Genomic DNA, 15896 nt, shown 5'->3' with positions numbered 1-15896 from the left:
CTGATCAGGGATGTCTTTCCTTCTTGGGATTTGCTTTTTTTCTCAACTAGTTTCCTCCTTCTATTGTACAGCCTGTTTATGGTAGGGGTCCACCAAACTGGTTTCCTTCTCTTAGAGGAGTGAGTCTTGGTTTTGTTAGGGATGGCACGATCCACGCATCCTTGTAGGTGCTCATAGAGTGCATTTGTAAAGGTTTCTGCATCTTGGGCCGCATTATCCTTTAGCGTGGGGGCTGTGAAACTTACCACCTCTGTCTTAAGTAAGATGAATTTTGCTTTAAAAAAGTGTTTTACTGTGGTTTCCTTAGTTGGGGGTGGTGGTGGAGTGTGGACATCCAGAGTGATTAGTTTATGGTCTGATCTAACCAGTGACAGGTTGCCCTCCGGTGTGGAACACCTGTCGCCCATGTTGGTGATGACCAGGTCCAATATGTTTTCATCTCTGGTAGGAGAGTTTACCAGCTGATCCATGGCATTTGAGCTGATGAATTCCAGGAAGCGCTGGGCCTGGGAGTTTGTACTCTAGTAGTTTTCCCAGTGAATGGTAGGGTAACTGAAATCGCCCAATATCAAGGTGTTCGGTAGGACCTTCATGTTTTCCAGTGTCTCCAGAAAGGTGGAGTGATGGTCCTGGGTCATGGAGGGTGATCTGTAGCAGGCCAAAATTTGCATTGCAGATGTGCCCGATGTTAGTTGCACATGGATGATCTCAGAGGTATCATGCTGCGCCACTAACCTAAGTATCCTAGATGAATATGGATACACCCACTCCGTTTGTGTTTCGGTCAGTGTTCTGTGGCCGAAACGTGTGGTATGAGTTGTATACACGGTAGTGCTGGGGTGCTCTATGAAGCCTTGAACCAGGTTTCAGTTACTGCACAGATGACGTTCTCCATACTGAGGAGTGCTTCGAGCGTGTGCATTTTGAGATTTAAACTCCTGGCAATGAGTAGCATAACCCTCAGTTTTTTGTTAATTGTGCTGTTTACAGAGGTGGGTTTGACTTTTGAGTCTTACATAAAAAAGGGCACTATGGGGGCAACAAGAACCTTGGCCAGTATTCGAAAGCCTAGGGGTGACAGGTGCAAGCTGTCTCTTGCGAAGCAACGCAGGCTGACAGACACTGGATTCCTTTTGAATGACACCAAAAGCTTAGCCAATTGTTGAAATTGATACTTTTTCTTTATTCTGACGTATCATTCTTGGTGAAGGCAGGATGCTCCTCAGGGTCAGGGTCATACCAGCCTGGGCTACATGATCAGAGAGCTCTTCCATGTCTCTTTTCATGTAGTCCAGGGAGGTACGTCTCAGGTCATTCACACCAACATGAACAATGACAGAGTCATATCTGTACTTGTTCTGGAGTGACCTGAGTGCTTGTGTTATGTGGCAGATTCTGGCTCCTGACAGGCAGCTAACACTAACCTTCTGCTTGTCCAGCCTAGTGAGTGGGACGTCAGTGTGCCTGACTATAGAGTCACCTATTACTAGTGTGTTAGGTATGTTATTTCACCTTAAGGGCTGTGATTGTGCAGCACACTGATTTTGTGTTTTGTGTGTTGTCTGGTTTGTGATGGGAAGTGCAGGTTGTTTGGGTGTCTGCTTTGGAGGTCTCTCATGCTTTTTCAGGTTTTTAGTTAGAGCCTCCGAGTATGATTTTGTGTATTTTTTGCCAATGCTGTTTTAGTAGGTCTGTGTGTGGCTGGAGGTGTGGTGCAAGTGTTAACCTTCTCCTCCAGACTGTCTGTTCCAGTCTTGGGTGGAGACAGCTTTGCTTCCAGTTTGGCTGTATAATTGTATCTCTCGCATATGTTAGTGTTTTGTGGTAGGAGGAGAGGGCTGTCTGAGTACATGAGACAGTTGTAACATTGCCTCAGGATACCCAGATTCACCAGCTGGACTGGAGAGTACACCTGAAATTGCCCCTTGGTCATGCCTGAATAGTAGGGTGAGCTGCTTAGTCTCTTGGTTGGTGAGGGGTGAATAAAGAGCCTTGCCCTGCTGGGCAATCAGTGCTTGCTATTAGGTCTGAGCAAGTGCTGGGCTGTAGGATGCTTTTTGAGTGCTTAAGTTGAGTTAGGCTAGTTTCAAGGGGAAAACTGAATAGGAGGCTTAGTGGAGCTAGGAATAATTTAACCGTAGCTAACTGGCGCTGCCCGGTACGCAAAACCGTGCAAATGCGGTTTTTATAGTAGGGAAATGAAAGAGATAGAAATTAGCCCAAAATGGCCAATAAATTACTAACTTCTGGGCTGGAACCACTCCTCCAGGGACAGATTGCTCAAAGCTCCCCTTTCTCACAGGTGAACAAAGAAACTTCCTTCTATCCAAGTAAGATATGGGCAACTCAGAAACTAGTATCACAGCCCTGAATTCAGCACTAGCCTGATAATTGGACTATACTAGCTTAGAAAGGTAGGAAACAAGGATTTTTTTTGTTTTTTTGGAAATATAAGGCAAAAACAGTAAAAAATACACTTAATACAGCTTTAAACGACTATAAATGATCAGAAAAGGCTATCGCACTTTAGTGTGTAGTCTACAACAGTTAAACAAATTATTTAAACAAAAAAATTTTTAAAAGTGCAGGCAGTCAAATAAGTACAATATGCGAAAAAAACAGGCTTTTAAATCACAATAAACGCTGGAAAATCTGCGTTTAGGCGGAAAACAGTTAAGTACAGCAAGAAAGCACAGAAAACTGATACTTAATCACTCCAAAGTCTCTCTTCTAAGCTAGAAGGCTTGTATCAGTTTAAAGCTTTCTAGTGCTACCCAGTAGGTTTAGCCTGAGGTTCAGAATATTTGGATGAACAAATCCGTCTGGATAGGACAGAAGGTCTGGAGCCAGGTTAGAAGTCCAGGGTCATTAAATCAGATAAAACCAATGTAAGGCGAACGTTATCTGTCGATGATTCTTCCCTGTTTGTTGATGTGCCAAACTACTGACATATTGTCTGTTTGAATCTCAATTATTCCCACAGGAAGTGCAGCTTGAAAGGCTTCCAACGCTAAAAGCACCACTCTTAGCTCCAGAACATTGAACTGCAAGTTGGCCTCTAAGGGGGACCAAGTGCCTTGGACAGTCTTGCCCAGAAAATGCCTCCCCCACCACAAATGGGAGATGTCCGTGGTCACTATGGCCTTGGGTACTAGAAGGATGAAGGGGCAGCCCAGGAGAATTTCTTTGGAATGTTTTCACTAAGCTAGATCTTTTCTTCAATAACTGGTGATCAAAATCTGATCCAGCATGGGTTGGTATAGTATAGACCATTGAGATGCCAGCAGCCATTGTAGAATTCTCATGTGATATCCTGCTATGGGAACTAGAGTTATTGCCGCTGGCTTGGAGCCTAGAGCCTATAAAATTAGAAAAACAGGTACTGTCTTGCTGTGAAGTATTTTTGAACCTGTGTTCTGATTTTCTGAAGCCTCACAGATGAAAGGGATGCTACGTTTTTTGTCATCTAGTACTGATCCTATAAACTATAAACTCTGGGTTGGAGTCAGTTGGGATTTTTATTTTGATTTATAGTTATTCCGGTCTAGGGAACATAATCCCTTGTTTCTATCATTCGATGCCTGGTCGGAACGGTAATGAGCCAGTTGTCAAAGTATGGAAACACCAGGAATTTTTGCATTCTCAAGTGAGCTGCTACAACTGCCATACATTTGGTGAACACCCTTGATGGCTGTGGTAAGACCAAAGGGCAATGCTCTGAATTGGTAATGACTGGCTCCCAGATGGAAGCAAAGGAACTTTCTGGAGCGCTTGTCCATTTTTATGTGAAAAATACAGATCCTGAAGATCTATCGAGCACACTCAGTCATCCTTTTCCAAAAACAGAAAAATGGACTGTACCGTGACCATCCGGAATTTTGTTTGTCGAACGGACTTGTTCAACACACTGAGATCCCAAATTAGTCTCCACTCCCCTGACTAAAAAGAATCTCGAGTAAGTTCCAGATCCGCTCTGGTCTGGTGGGACTTCTTGGATGACGCCATTCTCTAGCAGTTTTTAAATTTCTACGACTGCTGGTTCCCTCCGATTGGGTGGAACATTGGGGATTTTTTTATGTACGGAGGCGGGGGGGGGGGGTGAAGTGAAAAGGGTACTGTATAACCTCTGCAAATAATCCTTTGTACCCAAGAATCTGTTGCTATATTAAGCCAGGCATTTTGGTGCAAGGATAAGCATCCGATGACTGCCTCCAGAGGATGACAATCGGGCCTCCTTTCAGGAACGCTGAAAGGACTTACCCAGGAAGGAGTCCCTAAAGCCCTGGCTCTGCAGACCACCTCTACCACGTGGATGGCTTCTTCCACTGTAGTTCCACCCACTGCCCTAGGGGAACTGACTCCACATGTGTCCTGGAAAGGCTCTTGGGACTTTTTGAACCACATCTTTCCACTGCTCCTCTGATTCCTGGAAAAGGATTTTTGAGGTGTGGAAAAACATAAACCCACAGCAGACAGGGTCTTACCATCTTCCTTTGAGATGTATGGGAGAGTATACCAGCTTAAGGGCAGATATAACTGTTCATCTAAGAATGTTGTGTACATGGCGGTATATCAAGCATGTCCTGCATTTTATATTGGAAGGACAGAAAAATGCCTTAAACAGCGCATCTATGAGCATACAACATTAGGAAGCTGAATTTGAATAATGCCTTGGCTAGGCATGTAAATCAGTTTCCGTCACATGCATTTCTACTTTTTGTCATTGATCAAGTGTTGGATAAGTATAAGAGAGGTGGTCCTATAGCCCTGAAATTAGATGAAATTAGATGCTGTATACACTTTGATGTTTTTGTACTGATTTTTATATAGCATGAACAATTTTGTGTGTATGTTCCTTTAAGGACAATTTGAGTATGTAATTAATTGTTTAATTGGTCTTTTTGGAGGGATATTTAAATGACTTGTGGTTTTTAACGGTTGTCTTATGAAGTTTGCTTATGAAGTAAACGAAAGCGCTAACTATAATTCCTGTTGGCTTGGTGTGTTTCTTTGTTTTTTTGTTTTTTATTAGTTTGTGTTCTTCTTTGGCTTTCTGGAAGAGAAAACGGGCCAGGATGGGAGGTTTTAGACTTCTTTCTGGAACCCCATTTGCTATTTCATCTTAAACATTTGTTTACCTAAATTCTGTTGAGGCTGCTTGTTCTGTTTTTTTTTTTTTTTTTTGCCAGAAATGGATAAGGAGAAAGAAAATCCCTTGGACAATCTGGAAAAGAAAGGCTGAAAAATCTTGGAGATTCTCTGGATCAGCCCCTTTCATTACACTTTTTGATCATCTCTGCAGCTGAGGCGCTACACACCAAATCTCTATTCAAGGGAGAATTTAAAATCTCACTTTTACATCATGTGGGAGTTTCAGATAATGCAGCCAGGCAAACATCATTAAAACAGTAACAGTGGCCTTAGACCTGGAAGAAGAATCAAGAGTCATACTTACACACACTGCAAAGAATGAGTAGTGACTTTGCAACAGAAGAAACTAGGTTATTTTAAAAAAGAAGTTATGTACTCACCGTAACATTCCATCAGTCTTTTCCATTTTCATTCTTCCTCAACATGTGGGTTTGGATCCGATCCTCAGATCTAAAGCAGTTGCTTTTTTATTTATTTTTTTACTGTGAGCTCTCGTACTGTTTCGATCTTTGGATCTGAAACAGACGGTGCCAAAAGTCTCAGATCCAAGGATTCCGAAGCCAAAGGATGGTTTGGAGAAGGATCCAAGATTTTCTGATGAAGTTCTATTCACAACAAGGAGAAGGAAAGCGCTAAAGACTGTTGTTATTCTGTCTCCTTGGCAGCCGTTCTTTTGTCTATTGTTGCTAGTACTAGTAAAGGTCTCCGGACCCATGGGTGTAGAAGCCAGAACTCCCATCTGTGTGTGTATCGAGAGAAACTTACTCACCATTCTGTCCACATCAGCTTCTGTGAGATTTCTGGAAGAACAGGAAAAAGCTATGGAGGGAGATCTTGAATGATGACATCTCCCAGGAAAGGGGATAGAAGCCAAGAGGGAATAGGATCCAAGAAAGATGCATAACTTGTTCTAGGTAGCTGCTTTGGTTCAGAATGAGTCGGGTATTAAGACATGGATCTGGTATCCAACGAAGTCAGATCCGAAGGCATGCCCATAGGATCCAAAGTCTTCTAGGTCTTCTTAAGAGGTACTGAAGTTGGATCTGAAGAGGAACGAGAGAATCTGGGTTGGTCAGAATGTCTTTTCTTAACTTCTTTTTTATCTGTCTTGGAAGTTTGAGCTCTCATAAGCGAGTCTCCAAAGGCCAAAGGAAGAACGCCCTTGAAAATAAGTTTCTTCTTCCGGTCCATCAGTGCTCTGGGATTGAAGGCTTTACAAACAGACCGGGAGGATTGCAAATGTTCAGGACCCAAACAGCATACACATAAATCATGGGCATCCGGCAACGGGATTTTATGCCCACATTTGTCACATTTTTTTAAAACCTGATGGTTTATCTGCCATTTTAAACAACTCAATCCAGACGTAAGTTACAATATAGGTAAGAAGGAAAAGATTACCAACCATGGTATTACAAGAACTACCAAACAGTAAGGGAACAATTACCATCAATGGTAAAAGAAAAGTACAGTTTTGTACCTACCATAAATGTAGATGTTCGAGTGCTAATACAGCTGCAGTCATAACAGATGGGTTCTCCTGCCATCAGGCGGGTCCTCGGTCGGCCGAATTCCAAAGTCTAGGTCCGGCGTCGGTTGTCGTCGCTTCTTCCCTGACGTGAGTGCGACAGGGGTATAAAAGAACCAGCCGACGCCATTTTCTTCAGTTTTTCTTGCCCCAGATGTCAGGTGCCCACAGAAAGAAGGCAATACATAAAATTATGTAATAATGCAATGCAATATAATCAAAGACCAGTAGTTGCAAGCAAATACACCATAATAGAAGACCCCTAGAGGGGAAGAAGGGAGGGAAACCTGGACTGCAGCTGTATTAGCACTCGAACATCTACATTTATGGTAGGTACAAAACTGTACTATGTTCATCGTGCATACAGCTGCAGTCATAACAGATGGGTAGAATCCCAAAGCTAAGAAAGGGGTGGTAGGCACTAGGTGGAGCTAGGAGGAGCCAAAATGCCCTGCAAGACTGCAGTGGTAAAGCCTGCTCTAGATTTGGAGTATAATGGTAGGTTGTAGTGCTTAGAGAAGGTATGCACAGAACTCCAAGTGGCTGCTTCTAAAATATCCTTGGTAGGAACTCCTCTGAGGAAGGCTGCAGAGGTGGCTGTGGCCCTGGTAGAATGAGTTCTAATGCCTGTAGGTACAGTTTTGCCATGAAAGGAATAGCAAAAGCGTATGCAGTGGGCTATCCATTTTGAGATTGTCTGTTTGGATATTGACTTTCCTTGAGCTCCTACCGCATAGGCCACAAAAAGCTGTTCTGATTTTCTGAAAGGCTTTGTTCTGTCCAAATAATAACGCAGTTGTCTGTGGATGTCCAAGGAATGCAGTAATCTCCCCTTTGTTTTAAGGATTAGGATAAAAAGTAGGTAAATGTATGGCCTGATTTAAAGCTACCCTGGATACCACTTTAGGCATAAAGGACGGGTTGGTACGTAATGAAACTCTGTCCTGATGGAAGATGATAAAAGGCTGGACAGCCATAAGAGCCTGTAGTTCTGAAACTCTACGAGCTGAAGTGATAGCCAGAAGGAAAGCTGTTTTCCAGGACAATTATTGTAAATCTGATGAGGCAGCTGGCTCAAAAGGAGGCAAAGTCAGTTTTTCCAGAATGAAATTAAGATCCCAAGCAGGTATTGGTTGTTTTCTTGGAGGTCTTAAATTCTTAGCCCCTCTGAGGAACTGTCTTAATAGAGGGTGAGAGAATAAAGGTGGATCAGTGTTGTATTGTGCAGAAATGGCTGAGGCATGGATTTTGATGGAGGAGAACGAAAGTCCACTGCTTAGCAGTTCAGCCAAATATTGTAGTATTTGAGGTAAATTCAGTTTTCCAGGGCACTGGCCCTTTTTCTCATTCCAAACACAAAACGCTTTCCATTTTGCAGAGTAAGCTTTTCTAGTTGATGGCCTTCTGGCCTCCAAAATGACATCCTGCACCTCCTTGGAGAGCAGGGCCTGCTGCGATGCTAAGGAATCTTCCATGCGGCTAGATTGAGTGTTTTCAGCTGACTGTGAAGAGTTTTGAAGCTGTGCTGAGTCAGAAGAAGAGGCATTAGAGGCAGGGTCCATGGTGGGAATGCGTCAGGCTCCTCAGGAGTGGGTACCAGTGTTGCCTTGGCCAGTCCGGAGCAATGAGGATCATCTTTGGTCTGTCTGCTCTGGTCTTCAATAGGACTTTGGGCAGCAGAGGAAGAGGTGGGAAGGCATAAACTGTCATTGATGTCCAACTGAAAGAGAGAGCGCCCACTCTCCAGGCCTTTGGATGGAAGATCCTTGAGCAGAATTTTGTCAATTGATGATTTTTGTGGGAGGCAAAGAGATCTATGTCTGGCCTTCCCCATTCTTGGATTATTTCTGTAAAAACTTTTGGATGCAACTTCCATTCGTGTGGATCTGTCATATTCCTGCTTAGGTTGTCTGCCAGCGTGTTTTCCTTGCCTGGCAAGTACTGTGCTTGTAGTTCCATTTGTAAGTCCATGGCCATGTTCCAAAGTGACATGGCCAGTCTGCATAGGGATAAGAATGTGTTCCTCCCTGCTTGTTTATGTACCACATAACTGTGGTGTTGTCTGTTCTTATCAATAGCTGACCTGGTTGTAGAAGGTCCTTGAAAGCTGTAATAGCATTTATCACTGCTAGCATTTCTTTTGAATGATGTGAAGGTGCTTTTCTTTTGGGTCCATTTGCCCTGAATGCACCGGTCTGTCATGTGCCCCAGGCGTAGTCTGAGGCGCCTGTTGTGATGACTTGATTTGCTTGAGGCTTGCTGAATGGAAGACCTGTGTTTGTTTGGCATGCTTGAGCCCACCACAGAAATTCCTTTTGCAGACATGGAATTAGTGGTATTATTGTTTCCAAACTGTGGCTGTGTTGAGACCATATGTTTTTAGGTACCATTGTAGTTTTCTCATATGCAGCTTTGCACATGGGATTAGTAAGATGCAAGATGCCATGAATCCCAGAGCCTGCAGGATTTTCCTTGCAGTCAGCCTGGTGCAATTTGCCAGTGTTCTGAAATATTGAATTAGTTGCCCCTGCTTTTCTGGCGTGAGGTAGGCCATCTGGGTGTTTGTGTCCAAATTGGCACCCAGGAAAATTATCTTCCGAGAGGGTATTAGTCTTGATTTCTCTTTGTTGACTGTGTATCCTAGAGGGTTTAATAACATTATTACATAAGCCAGATGTTTCAGAAGAATGTGCTTGCTGTCCGCTTGGATCAGGCAGTCATCCAAATAAGGGTATATTTGTATCCCTTGAAGTCTGCAGTAGGCAATTACTGATGCCAGGCATTTCGTGAATACTCTGGGCACAGTAGATAAACCAAAGGGCAATGCAGAGAATTGATAATGGGTTGAACCTGCAAGAAATCTGAGGTATCTTCTGCAATTTTGTCTGATTGGGACATGCAGGTATGCCTCCTTGAGGTCCAATGTTACCAGCCAAGACTCCTTGCCCAGCATGGGAAGAAGTTGCTGTAGAGTGAGCATCTTGAATGTTGGTGCAGTAGAATGTGTTTAGGATGGAAAGATCCAAAATAGGTCTCCAATCTTTTCCCTTCCTTGGCACCAGAAATAGCCTGGAATAAAAACCTTGACCTTGTTCGTGTGTAGGTACCTCTTGAATAGCTTTCATGTTTATAAGATCTGAAATTTGCTTTTGTGCCTCTGCCCTTTGATTGTGTGGCAGGTTTGGCATGCCTTTCATTTTGGAAGGGTATGAAAATGGAATTTGTAGCCTCTGTTTATAATGTTCAGGATCCATTTGTCCTTTGTGACAATATGCCAATTTTTGAGAATAGTGCCAGCTTTCCTCCTAAGGGGCTGCCATTTGAGACCTGGTTGGCATGCAAAGGGAAAGTCATTGGTTTTGCTTTCTGAAAGATTGCGAGTTGTCCTCACCACCTCTTTGTGTAGGAGCTTGCCATTGTCTGCCTCTGTACGAGCCTTGTGTTTGTCCCCTGCCCTCGGGCGCCTGTATCTGCCTCTTTGGGGTCTGTCTGTGGCAGGAAAGGACCAGTTTTTGGAAGGCCAATTTCAACTAAACGTGGGGGTTGAACCTGCAGAAATTCTTTCACAGTTTGCATTGATTTAGCCTTTTCCTCCATTTTCCGTAATACTTCCTCAGCATTTGCCCCAAATAGTACATCCTTTTGAAGAGGGGCGCCTAGTAATTTAGCTTTGACATGATCAGGCAAGGCTTGTTCCTTGAGCCAGGCATGCCTACGTATGACTGAGCCTGTAACAGCAGCTCTACATGAGGCCTCTAGAGCATCAAAACCACATTGTAAGGTATGTTTACCCACTTGTTCTGCACTATGCATCAAATCCTGCAACTCCTTCATGTCTGGTTGTTCAGGTTGTGACATTTTACTTTTCAATTGAGATAACAGAAACTGTTGGTATTTTAGCATATGAAACTGACAGTTTAAGGCCCTCATGGATAAGGTAGCCGAGGTATAAACCTTTTTTCCCCACCTTTCTAAGGATCTGGAATCTCTCTCGGAAGGCAATGGGTTTTTGGCAATGGAGGCCTTAACTCCCTTGGGCCCCTGTGAGATGGTTTCTAGGTCAGCAGCATGGCTTTTGTATAGAAATTGGTGTGAGTCAGGAACCCTGTAGTACCTGTCAGGCTTAACTGGAGCTGGAGGAAGAGAGTCCGGGTTAAGGCAGGCCTCCGAGTAAACATAATCCAGGATGTCCAGGACAGGAGGTATAGCCAGAGGCCTGTGCTGGGGTAACAAAAGAAATTCCCTGAGCCTTTTCTTAGAATCTGAATAATCCTGGCCTTCCCAGTGGAAGTGTTCCCTTAAGGTATGCAGAGTTTCACCAAATGAGTAATCCTCAGGGGGGGATACAGAAGGAATAGATTCCTCTGCATCAGAGTCTTCAAAAGGGGAGTAAGACTGTTCCTGATAATCAGAGTGCTCTGAAATAATGGAGCCCTGATCAGAGGAGGGGGAATCTTCCTCCACTCTGGGTCTTTGTCCGGAGGTGGCTGAGAACCTCTGATTAGAGTAATTAAATCCTCAGCCATTTTAAGCATCTGTTTCTTAGGCATGGGGCCTGGAGATGGGCCCTGTGTAGCTGGTCTCTTAGGGTGCATGGTAGCTTTAGACTTGGTGAAAGCCTTGATGGAGAAAGAAGAGGAAGGTCTGAAGACACCTTGAGTGGAGGTGGACCTGTCCACATTCTGTGTTTCAATGCCAAGCGTGGCTTCGGTATCTGTAGTCAGGGTGTGGGCCGAGGAGCCTGCGACTGGTACAGGAGACACCACCAAAGATGTGTCGGTAATCAGGGGCTGCGAGGCCTCGCTGAGAACCGGACCACGTGTAGTCGGCTTTGGCGTGGTGTCGGTAGAGGCCGCGGACCTCGAGTGTCGGTCCTTGTCTTTGCGTTTTTTAGACAAAACCGGAGTTGGAGTATCCGACGACATAGTATAGTTAAATGCTTTCCCAAAATAATGTTGGGCGAACTCCGCCCGACGCTTAATAGTGCGTTTGTTGAATGTAGCACAAAAGCGACAGACCGAGACGTTGTGGTCTGGGCCTAAACAAGGTATACAGAGGGAATGGAAATACTTATGCGGTATTTGCTTCCCACAAGAAATACAATTATTAACTTTGTCTGACATCGGTCTGAGGCAAGAAAAGTTTCCAATGGGTACTTAGCTTTTAAGAAGACTTCGGTTCCAAATTTTTCGTAATCTCAGGAGCTGGCCGACCGGCACTTGCGAACTGCTTCTGCTTCGGGCACCGTGCGGCAAGAAAGACTGAAGAAAATGGCGTCGGCTGGTTCTTTTATACCCCTGTCGCACTGACGTCAGGGAAGAAGCGACGACAACCGACGCCGGACCTAGACTTTGGAATTCGGCCGACCGAGGACCCGCCTGACGGCAGGAGAACCCATCTGTTATGACTGCAGCTGTATGCACGATGAACATCTACCAAATGGTAAAAAGAGAAAATACTAACAATGGTAACAAAGATTTATGTTGAATACATAGGTTAAGGGAGGAAAAAGAAAATTAGTGAAAAAGGAAGTTTTTAAAAGAACTATATGTAAAATATCACTTATCTTTTAAGCAAACGCTCAAGACTTGCAGCAACCGCATCTGTACACAATGGCAGCAAACGAGATCTGGGGTAAAGAGGGAGACTGCTACATGATGGGTAAGGGAGGAGCTTGACAGCTTGTAGTAACCATGAGCTGTAAAACAGTGGCAGAGTCAGATCACGAGGATTAGATTCGAACCCATGCATTGTGGAATGGATGAAAATTTACATCAGATCATATTTTTTTCCAAAGAAGAAACTGTAAATAAAATATTCCTCATACTTTCACAATATGTCAGAACAAACTTCAACATGTGAGCCTGAAAATTTGAAATACTGAAAAACAAGTTGCAGAAAAATACGCTTTTTTCCCATACCTATCAATAATTTTCCCATCCTTATTAAAAACAGTAGGACTGGAATTAACTAAGTGCTTAGCAGCACTGGAATCAACTAATGGTATAGCTGCTAAGTCAGGTTTGGAAATAGTGTATAAAACATTTACATGACTAATGAACATTATACATCCTATCTGCCTTTTTATGGACAGCTGACTATCAGGAAAATTGATATGCATCCTCTAAAACAGACAGGACAGAAGGAATGGGTGTAGGTTCTGAAAAATCCATCTGTAACAACTCAGTAATATTTCCTGAGGGATTGAGAAACCTCTGTGTTCTTCCACTGAAAACACTGGGACATTTTAGCAATAGTCTCACAGAAAGAGAAACTCCCCACAGGGAGAATCAGAAACTGAGCCCTCCTCTGTCTGAATCAGAAATGTGAGGACAAAACCCTGAATCCATCCCTGCATCTTCCTGTTCAGATTCAGAATCTTGAAACTATTCAGGAAAACATGAATTCCTCTTTATTTTACTAGAAACTAGTTTACATGAAGGATCAATAGCCTGAAATAAATCCTGAGCCAGTCCCAGTAAAATACTCCTATCCAAAGAAATTTAAAGAGTGATAGATACATGCTTGATTTTCTGTTTCGTTTTGACAGGAAATATAGGGCCAATCATGTTATTAATAGCAGCAGTTGCTTCCCAAGGGATGGGCATAGCATTCTGACACAGTAGGGAGCCTTCTTTGTTCCTTCTCCCAGGACCAACAAGAGTGGCTTCACCTTGGCCACTAAGGGGACTCTAACAGCTGCAGAGGATGTGGCTAACCCCAAGTCCATACTGGTGGTAGGTGGTACACCAGAGGGTTCCGGGGAAAAAGATGAGTAGTCTGAGGTACACCAAATGGTTACAGCAGAGTCAACCACCTGCAACTGAGGCAAACTGATAGCCTGCTATATATATATATATATATATATATATATATAGTAACAAAGGTTGTTTGCTTAACTTTTTCTTTTTGGGGCTGGAAGGAAGACCAACTGTACGACAGGCAGTCTGTTCCATGATCAAGCTAAAAATGGTGCCTCTTTCCTGTGGAAGAGAAGCAGCAAATGCCAGTAAAACTATCAGTTCACAAGAATTACTTTTTGACAGAAAAAAACACAGTAAAAAAGCACTGTAAAACACTATAGCAACCAAACAACAGAAAAATAAACACAATTTCTCCAAAGAAAATAAGTTTTCGGTCAGTTTACACTACTTTTAAACTGGTATAAAGAAATGAGTGGGCCATTTAAAACAACGTTACAGTCTCAAGACAGTTTGTTAAATAAAATACTCCTAGCTTTAAAATAACTTTCCTGAAGAGGAAAGTAATAAAACATTAACAAAATTTAAGAAAATGAAAGTTATCAACTGCCCAGCAAAGAAAAGCACAAGTCGACCATCGATCCTCAAAAGTCTCAGAGGAGCACACTCTTCAGCAGAAGTAAAGCCTTGAAGAAGTGCTTCGCTTCCAAACTTGTCTTTTAGTCATCTCAGCCTGAACTAATTGACAGTTTGGGCACATGGAAGGTGTCCTGAAATTTTGGAAGCTGGCTGGACATTTTTTCCTTGGCAGGATATAACCCATATAGCTAAGGTTACTGCAGCAATGATCAATATGAATAACATGATTTGTGGTTTGCTGCTGTGTTAACAGATGCAGAGAAAAGACCTGAAAGCCATTATCTTTTGCACTTGGAAATGTTTCATCCCATATTAGTTAACCCCATCCTCCTATTTCTATATATATTAATGTCATGAAAGCATTGGGGTAACTTCAGATGTGCACAATCACACTGTCAAAGACTACTCTTTTGCAGCACATCCCACAGCTACACGTATACCAAATGTATCCTTCCAAGATGAAATTGTTCACTAAGAAGTTGTAAATCTTACACTTACATCTTATTTGCATTTGCAGCAACAAGGCACTGCAATGTCTAGCCGGCCTTAGGCATAGGCCAACTAGGCAGCCACCTGGGGCGCCACTCTGGCAGGGGCACTATTCCAGTATTTATTTGGTGTAGGTAGACCAGGATGGGGCACCAGGTGTTGTGTTGGGGCACGATGAAGCACTTTTGCCTAGAGCACCAGCTGACCTAAGGCCGCTCCTGCCTGCCTCTTAAGGCCCATAGTCCAAAGTTCAGTCATGGACTTCAGTACTGACTGAGTGGGATCTGAATGTTCTTCCTATGCATATTTGCATTATATTTATATAGTACACTTTCCTAGAACTGAAAAAAAAACCAAGCTGCTGAACATGAATGGCTACTCTAAAATTCCTCTAAATTGGTACTATGGAGCAAACTGACTTGAGATTTTTACTGTAGATCCCTTCCCCAAGTCTCCTTTGTTAAGGAGCACTTTTTCCGATGACATTAATAAAAGAAATAAATAATAAACTTCTGTAACATGGATGTAAACTTAGCTGTCCATATGTCAGATAAAATTCAGGAAATTCCAGCTCCACAGAGAGACACATAGTAAAGGTCAAAGTATAATAAGTCAGAATAAGTGATAGATGCTGCTAATTTACAGAAGTGTTACTAACAGCAGTACATACACCATAACCATGGTCTTTGAAGCGCATGCTGTTCATTACATAATTCAAAGGACAACATTTGAGGCACCTGAACATGGAATTGAATCAAAAGCAAACATCTTCAGAAAGTGGAGAGCAATGGAATCATCATTCTACAGCTATATTTCTAGACAGGTAAGGATGTTAATACTGAGAAGCAAAAACAAATACAGATGGAGTGTTGATGTATAATGATTTAAAGTCCAAAGAGAGTGATCTGTTAACCTTTCAACTGTCATCTGAGGCTCAATGAACCTGGCTTGAACTGTCAGCATATCGTAACAAGACAAAAAAAAAAAAAGTTTAAAATCAGTAATGCCTGGGTTTTAATAATACAAAATATTGCAAATAATTAGTGGTTTACTGATGAAAGTACCTGCTCTAAGATGAAGGAAATTGTTTCTAAAACAAGCTGGAGATCCTTTTTTTCCAGAGACAGAGCTGCCTGAAGTTTTTCTTCTTCCTGTTCACTAAAGCTGCGTTCAGCCTGAAACAGAAAGATCCAAAGATATTCATCAATATAAAGTAAAAGAACAACTTCAAGGTCTGATATAAAAACAGTTTCATTACTAAACCTCAGGATCATTTATGGGATAGTTTCAGAACTGCCCGAAGGAATTTTCCATAAAACACAATTACATGCACCAAGATGCAGTGCTATAAATTAGGAAAAGAAAATGTTTTCTTAAAGCAGAATAAA

The 15896-nt window shown here is 42.7% G+C and overlaps 1 protein-coding gene across 1 annotated transcript in view; it reads right to left on the bottom strand.

Moving 5' to 3' along the window:
- COMMD10 (COMM domain containing 10) overlaps positions 1-15896 on the bottom strand; it is a 408139-nt gene that overhangs the window by 116377 nt on the left and 275866 nt on the right. The window contains exon 3 of the mRNA XM_044059162.1: positions 15573-15683. Within this exon, the coding sequence (XP_043915097.1) occupies positions 15573-15683 (111 nt within the window). The remainder of the gene's footprint in view (positions 1-15572; positions 15684-15896) is intronic.

The sequence above is a fragment of the Protopterus annectens genome, chromosome 17.part0 (assembly GCF_019279795.1).
Source record: "Protopterus annectens isolate FY-2018-M chromosome 17.part0, PAN1.0, whole genome shotgun sequence".
NCBI classification, from domain to species: domain Eukaryota; kingdom Metazoa; phylum Chordata; order Ceratodontiformes; family Protopteridae; genus Protopterus; species Protopterus annectens.
Note: the sequence above shows the minus strand (reverse complement) of the source record. Positions and strands in the feature narration are given on the sequence as shown.